Here is a 19,910-nt window from a genome sequence, read left to right on the forward strand (position 1 = left end):
CATCATCACCCTTCCTACTTGCATGGCCATTTGCATGGAAAAATACCTAGTTCTTGGAGGGAGTTCAAAAAAATACCGGATTGATTACAGAGATCCATAACTTCATGCAAATATGAGAGAATTTGTGTTTACTCTGCTCAGAGAGTAAAATTGTAAAACAGTTGTTTTCAAATTCATTTAGAGACTTAGTAGTGTAAACAATGGCTTGAGTTTTGGTAACCAGAGGGGACAGGATTATCACACGTAGAAATGAAAACTAATGTGAGATGAGTTTTTTGTTACATAGCATTGCATCACCTTTTGTATGATTCTGTGATTTTAACTAATCAAGTTGTAGTTAATCATGCAAAACTAGACTTGGTTATGTTGCTTTACAAAGATAGCTGCCACATAGTTATGTGAATATATTAGAAATAGTTGTGGCCTGCACATTTCACAAATGATATGGAAGACAGGGAAGGATCTAAGCAAGAATAATATCAACACTGTGAAGTTGCTAGGAAAGGAGTTTTCTTCAAGATAATAGCTGACAATTGACCTAATAGTCATAGAAGTTATGAAAGACCATGACAGGGTCTGAGGAAAATTGTCCAAACACAGGGAAGAGCACACACCTAAAGGAAAATTAATAATAATATCAAATTAGAAAATCAGAGACTTCTTCAGCCAGAGAATTTGGAATTTTCTACATCAGGAAACATTTGGGGTGAATCGTGCGGATATACTTGGTGTATTGCATTCAGTTCTGATCATCCCTATTATAGGATGGCAGTGGAAGCCTTAGAGAAAATACAGAAGAGGGTTGCCAGGATGCTGGCTGGAATAGAGAGCATGTGCTATGAGGTGAGGTTAGAGAAAACTAGTTTGTTCCCTCTGGAGTGGTGGAGGCTGAGGGGCGACCTAATAAAAGTTTATAAAAATGATGAGAGTCATTAATCGATAGCTGGTGTCTTTCTCTCTGTGTCAAAATACCTAACCCTAGAAAGCATGCGTTTAAATTGAGAGGGGTAAGTTCAAAGAAGGTGCACAGGGCAAGTTTTTTACACAGTGAGTGGTGAGTATCTGGAATGTTTTGCTAAGGGTGGTAGTTGAGGAAATATGATAGGGTTTTTAAGAGATCTTTGGGATATGAATATGCAGACAAAGGAGGGAGATAGATATTGTGTAGGAGCAAGATATTAGTTTTGTTAAGAAATTAGCTTGGTATAACATCATTACCAAAGGGCCTGTTTCAATGCTCTACTGTTTTGTAATTTAAGAAGGAAAGTTTAAAGGAGAAGGGAACAATACTGATGGGATTAAATGAAGAAGAATGTTAGGATACTCATGCATTTGAACATGGACTGTGCTGTTACTGTTTTCATAGAAATCATGAAGCTTCACATAGTTATAAAGAATGCTTCTGTTATGACCAGGGAAACCCTTGTATATCTGCATGCCAAATTGACTGCTTATTGCACTGTGTTTGCCATCAATATTAAACTGCTTCTTTTTAATTTTGTTGAGTGTAACATGTTTATTTATGCATCTTTCTGAGAGGTTAAATTGTTTTTTTTTTCTTAAGGATGCAAGGGACTAATATCAACTTCCTCGGGAGAGATGCAAAGATAGTCTAGTCCAGGTGTCCACATCCTTTCACTTTCCATGTTCTTCCATTGTTTTCATTTCTAGTATAAGACACTGGATGAAAGAGCCCACTAATGAGACCGTCTTGACTTCAGAAATCTTTAAAGCTGGAATGGTCACCAAGGACAAGAGCTTGTTTCCTTCTAATTTAATTATTTTCCTCAAACAGGCAGTAAAAGGCCATCCAGGGGCCTGAGTTGCTTTGAACTTAGAAGAGAAGGAATAGATCAGAAGATGACAGCAGGGATTTGTTTAAGATAAATGGATAAGGCTTGCTTCCGATGTCAATCTCTGGGTCGTCTGGGTCTTGTCCTTCATTAACCTGAGCTTAAGTTTGTGCTTTCTTTTACCACATAGAAGTGACATTCAATTTAACTTATGATTTTGGATATCTACATATTCACACCTATTAGTACAATTAAAATAGAAAATGAATCATCTTTAATCCCAAAGGATTAAAGGCTAGTGACCTAAAATCCCCCTTCCCCTCATAATGAACGGACTAATGTGCTGTCACAGACCATGGTGACCAGGGTTCAATTCCCACTCTTGTCCCATAATTAAAAAAAGATCAGGTCTCTGAATTATTGTTTATAATTTATTTATAACAAAACATTAATTAATTTCTATACTCTGTCCTCTGTAACTTTAAGTATCTTCATTGTGTTCACTAATTCAGTATAGCCTTTTGGCCATCAATCTTCCCTCTGTTTTCAATGCTTTCTACTTCATTGCTGTTAGAAAAATAGCATAAAAATAAATGTAATATATGTAAGATGTTATATTGGTGGTTTTAGATGTATGGGGGATAAATGGGCTGCATATTTCACAGCTGAAGACTTGGGTCATTCTGCAATGTCCTGCAAGATCATTATTGCGTTACTTTTTTATTTTTAGTAAAACATTAATTAATTTCTATACTCTGTCCTCTGTAATTCTAAGCTTGGGTCATTCTGGGATATCCTGCATGATCATTAGCAAGCTGTGAATCTAGGTAATCAATACAGGTTGATATCCAAATAGCAGTGAATTATATGGCTATGGTAAGTCCTTAATAAATAGGAGTACAATTAGGCCACTCAGCCCATCAAGTACTTTGTCATTCCATCATGGCTGATCTATTATCCCTTTCAACCCCATTCTCTGGCCTTCTCCCAGTAATGTTTGACAGCCTGAGTAACCAAGGACCTCTGCTTTAAAAATGACTTGACATCCACAACCATCTATGGTAATGAATTTCACAGATTCACCACCCTCTGGCTAAATAAATTACTTTTCATATCTATACTAAATGGATGTCCCTCTAGGAAACATCCTCACCATATTCACTCTAGCTAGGCCTTTCCATATTGGACAGGTTTAAATGAGACTTTTCATCATTCTTATAAACTCCAGCAGGTACAGGCCCAGAGCTATTCAACAATCATGACACATCAACCTTTTAATTCCTGGAATTATCCTTATTCTTGTGAATGGATCTAGACACTCACCAATGCCAGTGCATCTTTTCTTAAATAAAGGGTCCAATGCTGCTCACAATACTTCAAGTGTGGTATGACCAAGTCTTATATTCTAGTCTTCTTGAAATGAATGCTAACATTGCATTTGCCTTCCTTTACATAGACTCAACTTTCAAGTTAACCATTAGGGAATCATGGCCAAGGCCTCCCAAGTCCTTTTGCACCTCTGATTTTTGTATTTTCTCCATATTTAGAAAATAGTTTACACCTGTATTCCTTCTATCATGTCCCTAAAGTAGATTCCATCTGCCATTCCTTTGTCCATTCTTCCAATCTGTCCAAGTCCTTCTAGAGATTCCCTACTTCCTCAACACTACCAGCTCCTCCACCTATCTTTTCATCATCTGCATACTTGGCCAAAAACCCATCAATTCCATCACCACATTATGTAAAAAGAAGCGATCCAACACCGACCCCTGTGGAACACCATTTGTTACCAGCAGCCAAACAGAATAGGCCTGTTTATTTCAACTCTTTGCCTCCTCCCAATCAGCCAATTGTCTATCCATGCTACTATCTTTCCTGTAATATCACAGAAGGTTATCTTGTTAAACAGCCTCATGTGTGGCATCTTGTCAAGGGTCTTCTGAAAATCCAAGTAAACATTATCCACTGACTCTCCTTTGTCTATCCTGCCTTGTACTTTCCAAATAAGTCCAACATTTTTGTCAGACAGATATGATGTTGTGGTCATTACAGCGACTTGGATGGCTCAAGGGCAGGAATGGTTACTTAGAGTGCCGGGCTTTAGATGTTTCAGAAAGGACAGGGAGGGAGGCAAAAGAGGTGGGTGTGTGACACCGCTGATTAGAAAAAGGAGGAAATCATGGAGGGATTGTCTACTGAGCCTCTGTGGATGGAAGTTAGAAACAGGAAGGGGTCAATAACTCTACTGGGTGTTTTTTATAGACTGCCTAATAGCACCAAGTACATCGAGGAGCAGACAGGGAGATAGATTCTGGAGAGGTGTAGTAATAACAGGGCTGTCATGGTGGGAGACTTTAATTTCCCAAATATTGATTGGCATCTCTCTAGACCAAGGGGTTTAGATGGGGTGGAGTTTAGATGGGGCAGACTGGGAGACCATTTCGCTGAACACCTACACTCTGTCCACCAGAGAAAGCAGGATCTCCCAGTGGCCACACATTATAATTCCAAGTCCCATCCCCATTCTGATTTGTCTATCAATGGCCTCCTCTACAGTCAAGATGAAGCCACACTCAGGTTGGAGGAACAACACCTTGAAAGTATACAGTGCATTGGCCTTCATCATCAGATTGAGTTTAAGAGCCGAGAGGTAATGTTACAGCTATATTGGACCGTGGTCAGACCCACTTGGAGTACTGTGCTTAGTTTTGGTCGCCTCACTGTAGAAAAGATGTGGAAACCATAGGAAGGGTGCAGAGGAGATTTACCAGGATGTTGCCTGAATTGGGGAGCATGACTTATGAGAATAGATTGAGTGAACTTGGCCTTTTTCCTTGGAGCGATGGAGGATGTGAGGTGACCTGATAGAGGTGTATAAGATGATGAGAGGCATTGATCATGTGGATAGTCAGAGGCTTTTTCCTAGGATTGAAATGGCTAGCAGGAGAGTGCACAGTTTTAAGGTGCTTGGAGGTAGGTAGAGAGGAGATGTCAGGGGTAAGTTTTTTACACCAAGACAGCATAGTTTTAAGGTGGGCTGCCGACAACGGTGGTGGAGGTGGATATGATAGGATCTTTTAAGAGACTCCTGTACAGGTATATGAAGCTCAGAAAAATCAAGGTCTATGGGTAACCCTAGGTTAAGGACATGTTCGGCACAGCTTTGTGGGCTATTGGACCTGTATTGTGCTATTGGTTTTCTATGTTTCTATGATGCTGATGTAGATAGTATAAGTTGAGAATGATATTCATTTAGAAAAGTCGAGAACAAAGGGAACCGTATCCCTGTTATGATGAAGTGAGCAAGTAGTAAGGACAAGCAGGTGGGAAATTGAGGACATATGGGTTAGGGCAGCAATAACAGTAGTAGAAAGGAAACCCTGTTTTTGGAAAAAAAGAAGACATCTCAGATGTTCTAGACTGGAAAGCCTCATTCTGAGAACAGATGCAGTGAAGGTAGAGGAAATGAGAGAAGGGAATATAATTTAGAAGATTGAGGGGGGATCTTATTGAAACGTATAAAATTCTAAAGGGATTGGACAGGCCAGATGCAGGAAGATTGTTTCCGACGTTGGGGAAGTCCAGAACGAGGGGTAACAGTTTAAGGATAAAGGGGAAGCCTTTTGGGACCAAGATGCGGAAAAACTTCTTCACACAGAGAGTGGTGAATCTGTGGAATTCTCTGCCACAGGAAACAGTTGAGGCCGGTTCATTGGCTATATTTAAGAGGAAGTTAGATATGGCCCTTGTGGCTAAAGGGATCAGGGGGTATGGAGAGAAAGCAGGTACAGGGTTCTGAGTTGGATGATCAGCCATGATCATACTGAATGGCGGTGCAGGCTTGAAGAGCCAAATGGCCTACTCCTGCACCTATTTTCTATGTTTCTATGAAGAGGTATAGTCAGGATACTATTCAATGACTTGTAACTGTGGTCAGTGGATAGTCTGTTTCCAGAGATGGAGATAGAGAGAACAAGAAGATGAAGAGATGTGTTGGAGATGAACCAAGTAAATGTGAGGGCAAGGTGGAACTTGGAGGCAAAGTTGATGAAATTGACGAGTTCAGCATGGGTGTATGATGTAGCACTGATATAATCATCAGTGCAGCAGAGGAAGAATTGGGGCATATTGGCTTAGAATGTGGACAGCTCCACATAGCTGAGGTAGCTGTGTCCCATGTGAGTACCTGTGATTACATCTTGGGTTTGTATAAAGTGGGAGAAGCCAAAAGAGGAATTATTGAGGGTAAGTACCAGTTCGTCAGACAGAGGAGCGTGGTGGTGGAAGGGAACTGGTTAGAATGTGGAGACCCTTTAAGTACTGAGTATCTGTCCGCTAACACTCCATTGATACTTTGTAGTTTTACAAAGTGAGTGAAAATTTCAATAAAGTAATTGGAATTTCTGAATGATATCATGAAACAAAAATATTTACTATTTAATGATAACAAATTCTCAAAAAACTTCTCTTGCTATTCAGTCTTATTGTCATTTGGATGGTTACGATGATAATAGATAATGAAACATATGTAGTTAAACAATAATGAAGAGAAAGTTATGGAACATCCTCAGCAAGTCCCCTGCAATTTCTTAGACAGTCATTTCAATAGGGTTAACTAACACCAGTTTCCTCCCGCATACCAAAGAAATAAGAAATAGTAGGTTAATTGGTTACATGAGTATAATTGGGTGGAGTGGGCTTACCGACCAGAAGGGCTTGTTACCATGCTGTATCTCAAAATAAAAATAAATAACTTGTTCAAAGGGTCTTCAAGACTATTAATGTTTGTGGGAAATTATGTGCACATCCTATGGTATATTACAGAGCAAATATTTTAATTCAGGATTGCTCATGCATTCAGTGTATATTTTAAAAGGCAGACATGCTGATTAGAATTAGTAATCCACTTATTTTGTATCTTTATTCATATAATTAGTATAGTCATGATAGTCTATCTCTATTAGAGATTTACACATTCCATTTATATAAAAGGAAAACTCAAACACTTGCATATCATAAAAAATAATTACTCAAGTTTCACAACGATTTTGATTAAATATTGGATGCACACAAATACAAAACAGATGCTTTTATTTGTTTTAACTTTTAAATAAAGTACACAGAAATATACAGAACCCAATCAACTGTATTTAAAACAAACCAGATATCTACCATATATCAAAAACTATCCTTATCGATTTTTGTTGCATTAATTTTCTCTGATAATTTTAATGCATATATATGATTCAAAAGAATAACAAACTGAAATATTTCGGGAAATTGATCAGTAATTATGCTAAACTTAAAAGCATGAGAATTAAAAAATGTATCAAGGTATTTCAATAAATCCATTGGCATAACCAGGCAGTACAAAAACGTTTCTTCAGACAACATTTCAATAAAAATGAATAATTAAAGTATTAGTGTAACTATGATTTATAAAAGTTTTTGGTAATGTATTTTGTGTGAGGTCAATGCTCCTCTAATAGAGGCAGTGAGTAACAAGGAAAACATTATTTCCCACTCCTACACTTTCTGCCGAAGTCAGACACCTCATGGTAAACTGCATGTGGTGACACAATTTTATAAAGTCAAGGACAACTCGAAGAATAGCATCCTGCACAAGTGGGCTCCAGTTAGCTGGATTGATTTTTTGACAACCTTAAGCAGGCAAGAATCAGAGCTTTCTTTTGTGAGTTAAATTAATGAACTATTTCAGGCTGTTTTAAAAATAATGGAGTTGCAATAATGGATATTCAGAAAAATGTTAAACTGAAATAATAAGAATTCCTAAATATAGATCGGAATTAATTTTATTAGATTGCATGTGGCATCAAACTACAAATAGTCAAAATCCTTTGTTTCACAGGTGATGCAGAAGCATTTTTTTCTTTGTTCATCTCTGCCGATCACTCTCTAGGACCACTGGCAGGAGCAGTCTGTCGGCTCTTGGATGGGATAGTTAACCCAGGTTGAGTTTCCACTGCAGTAAAGTTGCACCATGCGTTTCTGCAGCCCAATTTCCCGGCAACACTTGCAAAATCTGGCATGTGTGTTAATGCTGTAGTTGTAAATACTGGCGGAGGGGCATTTTCCATCACACGATACTATATTCACCTAGAAAACAGAAGAACATATTAATTTTGTGCAATACAAAAAAAACTTAATTTCTAATAATTCTATAGCTTCCCACCCAAGTTTCCCCTTTTCCTGAAGTTGTCTATGCGCATTGAATATTAGTTCCTCAGAAGTCAATCACTCTGGTGCTTTAACCAAGTGTGTATTCTTGTGTGATATATTGCAGTTAAATTACATGCATGATTTGATTATGTAGCAGAGGTCTCCAGACAGCTCTGAACAGTGTACTCCAAACTCTCAGGATCAGGCTTTGGTTCTGACATTTTTCTCACCTACAAACCATTCCCTCGTGACTTCTAACCTGATGGAAGTCAGTTTGCATGCATTACCTCTTACTTTCAGACACTTATTGCAACTCCTCACTCACCTGTGTTGACAGACTATTTGCATTTCAATCTTATTTCAACTACAATTTCTTTAAAATATATATTGGGAAATCAGAGGTCTTCGTCATCAGCACCAATCACAAGCTCAGTATGATAGTGCTTATCTCTCTCCTTGGTCAGAAAATAAACTACTAACGTTCGATTGACCCTGGGTTCCTCTCCAATAGAATTACAGCCTACCTCCACCACCAGGAAATTGCTCAAAATCCTATGTCTGTTAACTACCCTGTTTATAGCACCACTTACCCCACAATCCCTATCAAACACTCTATATTCCTGTGATTCTGGTGTCCTAAATTCTGACACCAATCTCATTTTATACCACCACCAGTGCCCACCATTTAAATCTCACACCATGAAGTCCCTTCTAACTACTTTATTTAAAAATATAACCTTTTAAGCCTATCCCTTAAACAGAAGTGTTGTATACCACTTTTAATATTTCTTACTTTGTATCAATAAACTGAGCCAAAATTAAATTTTTAATTTGGTCTTGTCTTATTCCTTAACAAATTATTTTTTGTTTTTAATTATTGTTTGGCAGTTATTGTGATAAAAAGTGTCCTTGTACTCCGTTCACAATATCTCATATTAAATATAAATATTCATTTTATCTTATTTATTTTTGGAATCTAAGAGACATGGCCAGTGACTGTTGTCCATCCCTGATTTCCCTTGAGATGCTGATCTAGAGGTCCCATTTTTAAGCACTGCAATTCTTTTGGAGAATGTAGCCCCATTGTCCTGCTGGGCTGTGAGTTCCAACCTTTAAGTCAGTGATGATAGTTGGGCAATTCACATTTCCCAGATAGGATGGTGCATGGTTGGAGGGGAATAGTAGCTGGTGGTGTTCCCATATGTCTCCTGTACTTTTCTTTGATGAAAGAGGTTGTGGGTTTGGGAATTACTATTGGAATAGCCTGGAAATGTAATTACTGGGCACTTTGTAGATGGTGCACACTTCATCCATTCTGTATCAGGTGAAGAGAATAAATGTTTAGGATGGTAGTTAGGGTAAAATGCGTTATCATGGATAGTGACAAAAAACGTGTCCTGGAGAGTTTTTGGATTTCCGTTCATCCAGGGAATTGCAGCAGATTCTATAACTGTGCCTTGGAGATGGTATAAAGGCCTTGGGATGGCAGGAGGTGAGTCATTTGCTACATAATGCCCAGCTCTAATCTGCTGCTGGAATTTCTTTGCTTGTCCAATTTAGCTTATGTAATTTTTAGCTTATTGATAGTGGATACTCGGCAAAGGTGTTGTAAGTGGGTGGCAAGGGTCGGTGACTCTCTTGTTTGAGAGGATTATTGTCCAGCACTGTTGAGACAACAGTGTTACTTTGCTTTTAACAATTCATGGCTGAATGTTCACGTCTTTATGCAAACAGTTATAGACTGCTCCATTTGTTGAGGTGTTGCAAATTAAACTGAACACTGGGCAAATGGCATCCAGTATCCTGTGCCTGACCTCATGATAGAAGAAAGATCATTGATGAAGCAGCTTTAGATGGGTAGACCAGGATCCTTCCCTGAGGAACTCCTGTACAGATGCCCTGGGGATGGGATGTTTTACCTCCACAAATTACAACCACCTTACTTTGTGCAACCACACCACATCTGTGACTCAACCATAGGAGAGTTTTCTCTTTGATGCCCATTGACTTCAATTTTCCAAGAAACCCTAAGCTCCCTTTAGGTCATGTACAGTCACTCTCCTCTCACATCTAGAACACAGCTCTTTTATCGACCCCAGACTAAGGCAGGGATGAGATATAGAGCAAAGAGACCCTGGCAAAACCCAGAGAAGGTTATTGCTGAATAAATGCTTCTTCTTAGTTCTGTCCATGATGGCATCCATCACATTTTACTGCCAAGTCTGAGTGGACTTATGAGGCAGTAATTAGCCAGATTAAATTTGTCTTTTTTTGTGAATGGGTCATTCTCAGACAATTTAGCACTATGCTTCAACATGGTGAAGGATGCTTCAGCCTTTTCTTCATTGCCTGGGTCCAATAACAATGAAATGGGGATATTCGTTAAATCTTTACTTCACAGACACCTTACTATGCTCAGAGAAGCCTTGTACTATTCATTGAACGAATGTTGGTCTTCAGTAGGGTATATACCTGCTGCTGCTGCCAATAGTGCACTGAGCCCCATGTGTTTTGAGGTGTCAGATCTGTCACATAACACAATGGAAAGTACTTTCAGTGTGTAGATGGTCCTTTGTCTCCAGATCAACTGTGCAGTGGTTACAGCTACCATACACTGTCATGGCTACAGCGCCATAAATAGATTGGTCAGGGCAAGGTTAAATATGTTTATGCCTCATGAATGTCCACACATTCTGCCGCAGGCCCAATATGGCAGCAATATCCTAGAGGACATGGTCAGGTTGCTGTGTGGTTTAACAAGCCGAACTACTCTTGTGATGGGCAGTGATACTCCTTACTCAGAACACATTCAGTGTCTTTGCCTTCTGTACTTTTTCCAAGTGTCGTTCAACATGGAAGAGCACAGATTTATCAGCTAAGGGAGGGCAGCAGATGTTACTCAGGAGGTTTCAAAGTCTGTGTTTGAACTAAACTTTAGCAGTCAGTGCTGAGGACTCCAAGGGCTGTCCCTGCCCGCACGTACCAAGATGCTGATTGGTACTTAGTTCAATTTATTATCTAGTTGCAGTTTTCTGGACAGATTAACTTGTGTATGATAATTTCTGAAATTACAACTATTCAATAGATAAATCCAGCATGGTCTAAATTAAATTGATTTGATATTATAACTGACCTTTCTGCTGTAAAGAGGAGCATTTTCCCCATTTCTCCCATAACTTGACCTCATTTAAACAAAACAACATTCGATAAGAGACTTGCATACAGATTCATTATATCACAATCTCTTTAATTTTGTAATGCAACTAGATAATTTAATATCCAGTTTCCTAAGCAGGAAAACTGGGGCAAGTTGTTCCCAAAGTATCTGCATATTTTACATGTACTTTTTTCTAAAAGAATATATATCAGTCTGAGTCCATGGGAAAGGACTGGCTATTCCAAGTATTTATGAAATCTCGGAGTGCAGCGTTTAAATGTATTCAAAATTGTAGACTAAGATTGATATGTTATAGGATTGAAAAGTGGACACGTCAAGCTAAATTTTCTTTGAACCAAAGTTAAAGAACAACTTGGATTATTTACTGATGCTTTTCCTCTGAAAAGATGAAGACACAATAGAAAATTCCAAAACAAAAGATCATATAAGGATGTGCTTGTAGGATAAATAGTCTCTGCCATTCAGTATTCAATGTACTGAGAAAACAATAGCTAGCTTAATCGAGCATATGACTCAATACAAAAATATGGATTCTTCTACTTCATGTGTTACTTACTGGTCTGTTACTTCGGCAATCGTTCTTTCGAATGGTCATCCTCACAACTACCTTCTGGCATGACTTCACATCCTCCTTACCTGTACAGAATCATTTCCATTAAAATATGCATTTCATAATAACATGAATCATTTTGTTAAAATGCAGATTTTTTTAAGGATCAGTTCTTCTTTGTTAAGTAGTTAAGTAGATTTCCAAATTCTGTTCACAACTGCAATGACATTTTTGTGTAGTTGCTTACAGTATTCATTCATTGCTTGACTATTCTTGCTTCTTTCTTTCAATAACTTAGAGCCGCATTCAATTCAGATGACTGCACGCTACCTTAATTACTTTACAAAAAGTGTTACCCTGCTTGTGTCTGACAACAAGTGATTTCTGGATTTGGGAATAGCTCTAATTTTCTTGATGGTGGAAGGACCAACAAAAAAGCAACAGAAAACAATCATTGAATGGCTGTGTTAGTAGCAAAAAGATCGAAATATGAAGTGGTAAGTTTCGGTTATTGCTGATGTGAATAGAGTCAAAATGTTGAAACAGGTGTATTGGGTGGAGGTATGTGGAGAGATTAACAAAGGGATTTAACAATCAGGTATTAAAGTGAGCTCACAGAAGTAAGGAGGGAGGGAGGAAAACACTATGAATGCTGCACAATACCACAGCACTTAGCTATGCTAGTTAATGCAGTATGGTTATACAATTAATAGCATTGTGGTACAGGTCCAAAGTTCACTGAAAGTGGTTATGTAAATGAAAAAGGTGAAAAGGAAAGCACATGGCAGAAATCATTGATTATTTAGTAAAAGTGTAATCAAGTCATGCTGGAGCTACAGTACACAAACTTTAGTTAGACCATGTACTGCATACAGTTCTGGACACCCCATTATAGAAAGGATAGGGAGGATGTGAAGAGGGTGCAGAAGAAGTTTAACAGGATACTGCTTGGATTAGAGGGGTTTAACTATAGGGGAAAGGTTGGATACATGTGGGTTTTTCTCCCTAGAACATTGGATGCTGATTGGGAGACCAGATAGAGGATTTCTTATCTTATTATTAGAGGAACAGATAGTAGATAACCAGAATCACTTCCTCACATTAGAAATATCACACACCAAAGGATATGCTATTAAAGTTAAAACAGAAAATTTTAAAGGTAACCTGAGTGGAAAGTATTTTTTTTAAATGTGGAGTGTGGTAGGTATCTGGAAGAATTTGCTTACTGTCAAAGGTTTTCAGAAGACTTTAGCGGGCTGACTTGTAAGTTATTATGTTATCCCACTCTACCACAGCAAATGTGAGGAGCACAATCATCAGGTTTCATTAGCAAAATTCAGGATAATATTTCAGAATGTTGAAACAATGTCTAATACACTCAGTGTATGTTCGTGGTCTTCTGCTGCTGCAGCCCATCTACTTCAAGGTTCAACATGTTGTGTGTTCAGAGATGCTCTTCTGTACACCACTGTTGTAATTTCAGTTACTGTCACTTTCCTGTCAGATTGAACCAATCTAGCTGTTCTTCTCTGACCTCCCTCACTAACAAGGTGTAATCAACCACAGAACTACCACTCACTCAATTTTGTTTTGCTGTCTTGTTTTTCATTCCACTCTCTTAATGCTAGTGTGAATTTTTTTGTGTGAAAATCCCAGGAAATCATCAGCTTCTGAGATACTCAAACCACCCCATCTGGCACCAGAAATCATTTCATGGTCAAACTAATTTAGATAATATTTCCCCATTCTGACATTTAGCCTAAACAACAATTGACCCTCTTGACCATGTCTGCATGCTTTTATGCATTGAGTCACTGCCACATGATTGGCTGATTAAACATTTGCATCAATGTGCAGGTGTACCTAATAAAGTGGCCACTAAGTGTAGCTAGCAAATAGAGCATTTCAAAACTGTCATATAAAAATCTAAACACTGTAAGTGTTCTTGAACTGTGTGCATAGAGTGGTAAAAATGTTTCACAAAAGTAAGAAAGATTATATGAACTCAAGAAGTAATGATCTAGACATTCAACCAACATGAGTACTGCTATGTAAAACTGTCAATATGTATTGGTCACTGGCTTGAAAAGAAAATTACTCCGTTTATATGGGTAGTTTGTCCCCAAGGAACATATGCAAGCTGTAACATTTGGAAAATCTTCCCCATTGCACAATGTTTTCAGTGATTCTTCTTCTCCATCCTAGAATAATTACATTGCACGTTCTTCATGAAATCTTCCATATGGCAGTGTGTATTGAGAGAATGATGAATAAAGTGTATGTTATCCTTCAATTCACACATGGAAATATAAATTACATAGGTATAAAATCTGTACAAAACTGCACTGTACTGTTAAGGATCAGGAAAATGCTGCAGAAATTTGTAATCTCAGCCAGCTCTATCATGAGCACTTGCTTCCCCAGCATTGAGGACACCTTCAAAAGGCAATGCCTCAAAAAGGCAATATCCATCATTAAGGGTCCCCATCCCTCAGGATATGCCCTATTCTCATTGCTACTATCAAGGTGGAAGCACAGGATACTGAAAGCACGTGCTCTGCATTTCAGGAATGGCTTCTTCCCCTCCACCATCAGATTTCTAAATGGATAATGAATCTTTGAACATTTCCTCGATATTTTTTCCACTGTATTTTTTTTTCATATACTTCTTATTGTAATTTATATTTTTTATTATTATGTATTGCAATGTGATGCTACTGAAAAGCAACAAATTTCACGACAAATGCCATTAACCTGACTCAGATCCGAATCTCTGCTTGGGTCACATACGTAGTCACATCAATTCTGATTATCTAATTTTAGTAAGCATGCAAGCTCCTATAGAAAAATGCAGAAAAGATTCACTAAAATTATACAAAAAATTGGATATTTGGAATTACATTTGACTAGAAAACTGGGTTATTCTCCCTGGAGCAAAGCAGATTGCATGGGAGGGGGTCAGAGGGCTTTGGGGTTCTTGCGTCTTTTTTCGGTCACTCATTCTTTGGGCTTTTTTTTTCTGTTTCGAAGATGTCCAGAGAGTAAGAATTTCACATTGTATATTGTATACATTCTCCGATATTAAATGAAACTACGGAGCTATTGAGGAAAATTCTTTCCAATATCAAAGAGATCAAAGACTGGGGGGCACATTTAAAACTTGGAACAAAAGATAAATGAGGAAAATGTTACGGAACATTTAACAGTAAAGCAGAGGAGTATGTCATTTTGCCCACATAACTATACTGATTAAAATGCCAATTAAAACTGTGCACCAGCCTATACATTCTTCCCCCAGGCCATAAGACTACAGAAATCCCTGCCACCACCCAGGTCTCATCATATATGAAGGGCCACTACCACTATACTGTTAACTTTTTAACTTGAATTGTATATGCACCTTACAAGTTGTTCATTTATTTCTGGTAACTTTATGGGTTATGTGTGAGTTATAGCTACTATGTTGTGTACTTTGGTCTAGAGGAATGTTGTTCTGTTTGGCAATATACATGTATGCGGTTGAATGACAATAAATTTGATATCCACTGACAATAAACTTGATCTCCATCAATTCCCTGCCTGTCTAAATGCCTCTTCATCATTGCTCTTTGTCTGGAATAAACTACCTATAAGTTCAGTAGAAACAGAATCAACAAGGCCTTTTAAAGGATAAAGATTAGGCATGAGGAAAGCTAATTTTCAAGGGACAAATAAGATTGTTTCATTTGAGGCTTTAATAATTGTGCTATAATAATTGCAACTATTTTGATTCCTGATGCTACTCCTGAAATCTTAAAAATGCATTGTAGCAGTCATAATTTATTTTTCATAGATACTAACATCTTGTTTGCGCTGTTTATTATTCTTATAATTAAGACAATGAAACAGTTTTAATGAGTTGCTGTTTAGTGCTGATTCAAAAGTGATCTCAATTAAATGATTACTCACAGCTTTTACAGCAGCCATCCATGTATGTTATAATTGATCCTCCAATCTGAGGAAAAAAAGTTTTAATTATTGTCAGTGACAGCAAGGTTGATCTTCAAATTATATCCAAGAGTTTTTGAACCTGGTAAAGAATACATCTGAGAATGCTTATGTACCAGTTTAATACAGGTTGATGAAAAGTAATAGGTAGCATTGCATTTGTGCACCAGTAAACCAAGCATTTTAAGATTAGTTACTAACCTGGAATTTTTTTTAATACTTTGGTAAACAGCAAATGTACAGAATGCAGTCAATGCCCTTATGCTTCAACTGATTTTCACACCCCAGGAGGTGCTTAAAAATGCATATCAGATACTTTGCTTGTGAATAGGAACATTAAATACAAAGACCAGTAAGTCATACTTAACCCTCTTCAATTTTCTCCTCAGACATGGTTGCAGTACTACGAATCATTTTGGAGAAGGAACAAAGAAGATTTAGGGTTAACTGATAACAGTTTAGTTACATAAGGAGATCATTGAAGCTGGTAGTTCTCTTTAGAGTAGAAAAGTTTAATGAAAGTTCTAATTACAAATTACATAAAGAGTTTTGATAGAGCAAGTAACATTTTGTCAGGCATATTGGAAGTCATAACTTAAAGTAAAACTACACTGAAAAATAGAAAAGAAATCCTTTCACAAATTTTTGATATAACTTGGAAAACTGTATCTGGAAGTGTGGTGCAATGAAAATCTACAAAATGTTTAAAACATATATTTGGGCGAACCTTTTTGGTCCGTGAGATAGAAACTGAGATTTAGACAAGTAGGAAAGACTGAAATATTGCCTTTTGGGATCACCATGGTTCACGGATTTATCCCCATGTGAGACACACTTTCCAAACCTCAAAATTATGCCCTGCCTTTTCTTGGTTTCTTCAAGTGATGCTTTATGTAGTGGCAAAGAAGGATGTTGGGCAAGATCTCATTTCCATTCAGGAATGGGGTATGCAGGTTTTCTTTATTGTGAATTTCCCCATAATGGTGTTCTAAAATTGCCCCAACATATCACTTCTAAAAATAAATCTTATCTTGCAGTAAAGGTGATGCTCTAGTGGCATCCTGTACCATACAGTACAAGGCAGATAGATAGCCTTTAAGTTACTAATAAAATTATCATACAGACTATATTATAATTTTTAAAAATAACACCATATTTCTTAATTATTTATACAGTTACTCAGAAATGATGGTGCTACTTTGACAAGTACAAGCACGTGCATGCACATTGCCAATATTACTTGAAGGGTACTTTCTTTATTTCGAAATAATTTGATTTTGATCTATAACTCTGCTCATTCAAATAAATACTCTGTACTTTTACTTACAAAATAATACAAAATAAGTTGTCAGTGAAATTATTTTGAACACCTTGGCATGTGACACACTAACCTTCAAACATGCAGTTTCATTGAAAGGTAGGCAAGTGACATTTGAGGTTATTAAGATGGGTCCTGAAATTGTGTCAGTACAATCATACCTGACACAGTTAGACATCCAAGATGTTCCAGGCTATTCAAAGAAGAAAATGAAACACAATAAGGTACTGTTTCATACAGACTCGCATATAACACATTGGAACATTTTCCTGACATTGAGTGAAAGGAGGACGAATATACAAGTTGCAAATTATAATAAAAGCAGGAATTAAGTTTAATAAGCTCATGTTTTCTTATCCTTATTCAATACAAATTTTGAAGAAGTTCTCTCTGTGTATACAACACTCCGAAACGTAGGCTGGAGACTACCCAGACGGTATATGAGGGGTTTCTCCTCCAACCTGAGTTTGGCCTCATCTTGGCAGTAAAGGAGGCCATGTATGGACATATCGGAATGGGAATGTGAAGCACAGTTGAAGTGGGTGGCAACCGGGAGATCCTGTCTGTTGAGGCGGATGGAGCGGAGGTGCTCGACAAAGGTAGCCTCCAGCCCCTTGGTATGAACACCAAATTCTCCAACTTCTGGTAATTCCTCCCTCTCCCTTCCACCATCCCACTTTCACTCTGCGTCCTCTTCTAGCTGCCTATCACCTCTCTCATGATTCTGCCTTCTTCTACTACCCGTAGTTCTTTCCCCTTTCATTACTTCTTCACCTCTCCAGCCTATCCCCTCCCTGCTTCCCCTCCCCCACTCCTTGATCTTTCCTCTGATTGGTTTTTCACCTGGCACCTTCCACCCTCCCCCCACCTTCTTTATAGGGCCCCTGCTCCCTCCTTCTTCAGTCCTGATGAAGGGTCGCGGCCTAAAACATTGATTGTTCATTTCAACAGATGCTGCCCGACCTGCTGAGTTCATTCAGGGTATTTTTCAAATAGCTTTGATGCATGGCCAGACATGGTATATATGCTCTTGGTATAACAGTTAATTATTCCAGGAGATAACATAAAATGTTTATAAATCATTCAAGATTGTATTGAGGCCCTCCATTGGTTGGGGTCGACAATGGATGTTACATATCATGCAGATAACAGCAATGTCAACCAGTACGCAAGTAACGGCTGTACAAGCCCCCTTGAATTGCCTCTATCAAGAGAAAGCTGTTGCTCATGTACAACGTTCAAAAAGTTCAAAGTATGTTTATTATCAAAGTATGTATACTTTCTACAACCTTGAGATTCATCTCCTCACAGGCAACCACGAAACAAAGAACAACACACACCCCATTAAAAACAAAATAAGATGGTCAAACACCCAATGTACAGAGAGAAAACCAAATCCTGAAAACAATAAAGCAAGCAAATAGCATTCTGAACTGGTTCACTGCAAAGCTCATGTTGCAGGCTTTCTCTCTCCTCGCAGCTGTTGAATCCAAGGGAACGACAGAGAATGAACCAGTTTGCCACCAGCTGCATTGTAGAAGTTAGCAGTTAGCGTTGAACTCATTGTAGGACTGCCTTAGGGACCCCAGCTCCAGATTTTTCCATGGGATTTACTTCTAAAGTCTTCCCTATGTGTGGATATAGCCTCAAGGGAGCAGAGTTTTCCTTCTCCTTGATGAGCTACCAACCATGGCTGGAAAACTCAGGAGCTGGAGTCCTTAAGCCAGTTCCATATTGAGTTCAATGCTGACTGGTAACTCTCACAACACCACTGATGCCAAACGGCGTCGGTTCCATCTGTCTGAAGAGTTTAGTTTTAAGGTGCCTATAACCTTCCTTTGCCCCTTCTCCTGTCAGTAGAAAAGGTTCTACTGGGCTTAGCATCTAAGCCTCGTATGAAGGCCAGGGCAGGACTTGGCACTCTCAGCGATAACAACTTTAAGGAGCAGACTGCAAGGATACATCCTTGATGAAAATGGAAATAAAAAGCTCTGGTCTCAGCAAGCATTCCAGGCATTTCAGAGAGTGTCTGAATTCAGAAGAAATGTTAGTCACTTATGAAAGTTAATGTAATGATGTCAGTTGAAGAAAAGGTACTCAGATGAAATGTAAGTACTGAACTAGATCAATTTGTTATATTATTGCAAAATATTTACATACAGCTCTGTACAAAGAATAGGCACAATATATATAGCTAGGGTGCCTAAGACTGTTGCACAATACTATATTTGTCAACGTGGAGTGGAGAGTGAGTTTGGGAAAAAGGATGTTGGGAATGGCAAGGAGTATCATGGGAGCGTGGCAGAGAAGGAGTTCTGGGATGGGGAGTGGCACAGGTGCAGACACACCCAGCCCTGAGACACCAGGCAAAGTCATTTGATTCCAAACAATTGGTTCCTGCACCCTCCTCTCTTACTTCCCCTTTTCCCCCTTCCCACTCTCAGTCCACAAATAGATACGTGCCTAAGACTTTTACACAGAACTGTATAACATGGTAGAAAACAGTGAAATCACTTAGGATACTTAGAACTCCCTCGTGCTGTACAAGTCCTGAAAATATTACACTCTATCACATGAGATTTGAGTATTTTAATATTGTACAAATCTATCATTGCTGCTTAGAACATCTAAATAAATGTTAACTTCATGCATGAGGATTGTAATTACAAAGAGAAGAATATTTTAAAAATAAATAGCATTTTTTTTTACAAAAATACAGTATTGTAATGCTTTAATATTTAGCCTAACGATTCTCTAAATTTTGTTTTGGATTCTATGAAATTACAGTTAAGGTAATTTAGCTGACTTATTGTCTGTGAGAATGCTTTGACGTGATTGGCTACATAGCTGCTTATTGTTATGGCTATTGGATGTAATCCAACTAATGCTCTTGACATGAACTCT

The 19,910-nt window shown here is 38.1% G+C and overlaps 1 protein-coding gene across 1 annotated transcript in view; it reads right to left on the minus strand.

The window, feature by feature from the left end:
* Window positions 1–6,886: 6,886 nt before the first annotated feature.
* otog (otogelin) overlaps window positions 6,887–19,910 on the minus strand; it is a 234,389-nt gene continuing 221,365 nt past the window's right edge. Inside the window, 4 exon segments of the mRNA XM_059973944.1 lie at window positions 6,887–7,910; window positions 11,708–11,787; window positions 15,650–15,695; window positions 17,080–17,199. Coding sequence (XP_059829927.1) covers window positions 7,710–7,910; window positions 11,708–11,787; window positions 15,650–15,695; window positions 17,080–17,199 — 447 coding nt within the window. The 3' untranslated portion in view covers window positions 6,887–7,709.

The sequence above is a fragment of the Hypanus sabinus genome, chromosome 7 (assembly GCF_030144855.1).
Source record: "Hypanus sabinus isolate sHypSab1 chromosome 7, sHypSab1.hap1, whole genome shotgun sequence".
Taxonomy (NCBI): Eukaryota; Metazoa; Chordata; class Chondrichthyes; order Myliobatiformes; family Dasyatidae; genus Hypanus; species Hypanus sabinus.